The 1,372-nt window shown below is 57.9% G+C and overlaps 2 protein-coding genes across 3 annotated transcripts in view; both read right to left on the bottom strand.

The window, feature by feature from the left end:
• Positions 1-1,372, bottom strand: part of LOC114062386 (tubulin beta-2 chain) — an 18,169-nt gene that overhangs the window by 1,857 nt on the left and 14,940 nt on the right. The gene's annotated exons all lie outside the window — the stretch shown is intronic.
• LOC114062385 (tubulin beta-4B chain) lies at positions 19-1,336 on the bottom strand. Its single transcript, XM_027893714.1, has 3 exons — positions 1,231-1,336; positions 432-540; positions 19-156 (listed from the first exon to the last, which is right to left on the bottom strand). Exons 1-3 carry the CDS (start codon positions 1,285-1,287, stop codon positions 38-40), a joined length of 285 nt encoding a protein of 94 aa, XP_027749515.1. The 5' UTR covers positions 1,288-1,336; the 3' UTR covers positions 19-37.

The raw sequence follows: 1,372 nt of genomic DNA, 5'->3' as shown, positions 1-1,372 counted from the left end.
GTTGAGTTCCCGCTCTGGGACTTCTCCATTCCCACACTCACTCACCAAAGACAAAGTTGTCAGGACGGAAGATCTGTCCAAAGGGGCCGGAGCGCACAGAGTCCATGGTGCCGGGTTCCAGGTCCACGAGGATGGCACGTGGGACATACTTGTTACCTACAAAGGGAACCAGCACCATCGTTACAGCCCCAGAGTTGGTAACCAGTGTTACAGGATCCCTGCTGTTCTCCCATCCACCTCCCTGCATTTCACTGGAGAGACACACTGTCTCAATCAAGACTACTGTATTATCGGTGCCTTTCTGAAAACAAAGGTCTTTTAGAGGAGCCACTGGCAGATGACAGTTCTTGTTCAGGGATTTTTCCAGCCTCAATGAATTGGCATGCCTGCCCCATTTATTTAAGGACATCTGAGGAATCAGGCACACTTACCAGCAGCTTCATTGTAGTAGACATTGATCCTCTCCAGCTGCAGTTCACTGTCCCCGTGGTAGCTGCCTGTGGGATCAATGCCATGCTCATCGCTGATGACCTCCCAGAACTAGAAGAAATTTTTGAAAAATAGCAATTAGCTATTTCCAGTGCCAGTGGAAACAGCTGGCCAATGCCAATCACACACACCAGTGCAGTCTGTGCATACCACGGCCCTGACCACTCCCTTGCATGGCAGAGCAGCTGCTGGGCAGGAAGGTGAGTCAGTACTCAAGGGCTTCACTGGCCACAGCAGCTGAATTAACGGAGTGCAGACAAGAAGGCAGGGCACTGAAGCAGAAGTTAATTCGTTTGTAGCTCGTATCCAAAGGATGACCCTCCCTGGCTATCTCAATTTGTCCTCCTCCCATTGTCTAGCCTTGGCTTAAGACCTTGTAGCCATTACAAGATGGCAACACCTGCACACCGTCGGTGGAGGCGGGTGATCCACGACACTGACACATCTCCCGTTCCCCCTCCCTCGGGAGCCGACGCCGTGGCTGCAGAGGGGCGAGGCAGCGAGGGGGTTTCCGCGGCTGCCTGCGGAAAGGCAGAGCAGCGCCGGAGCGGGGCGCGGGCACATCCCAGCCAGCGCCCAGCCCCGAGGCGCCTCACACAACCGGGAACAGCGGGCACAAGGGCAGGAACCGCGACGCCTTAGCAAGTTGCCCCGGGGCGCTTCTCGTTTCGGGACGGAGCTGCTCGCCACCCGCGGGGTGCGAGCCGTGGGGAGCGCCCCGCTTCCCGCGCCGGTCCGTACCTTGGCGCCGATCTGGTTGCCGCACTGCCCAGCCTGAATATGCACGATTTCACGCATGGTGCCTGTCTCTGAAGCTGCTGCTCCTGCCGCCTCTTTCGCCGCCCGCTCCCGCACTCACCGCTGCGGTGGCCGCGCCCCTCGC

The sequence above is a fragment of the Empidonax traillii genome, unplaced genomic scaffold (assembly GCF_003031625.1).
Source record: "Empidonax traillii isolate 1590-97213 ecotype Southwest subspecies unplaced genomic scaffold, ASM303162v1 scaffold403:size524366, whole genome shotgun sequence".
Classification (NCBI taxonomy): Eukaryota; Metazoa; Chordata; class Aves; order Passeriformes; family Tyrannidae; genus Empidonax; species Empidonax traillii.
Note: the sequence above shows the minus strand (reverse complement) of the source record. Positions and strands in the feature narration are given on the sequence as shown.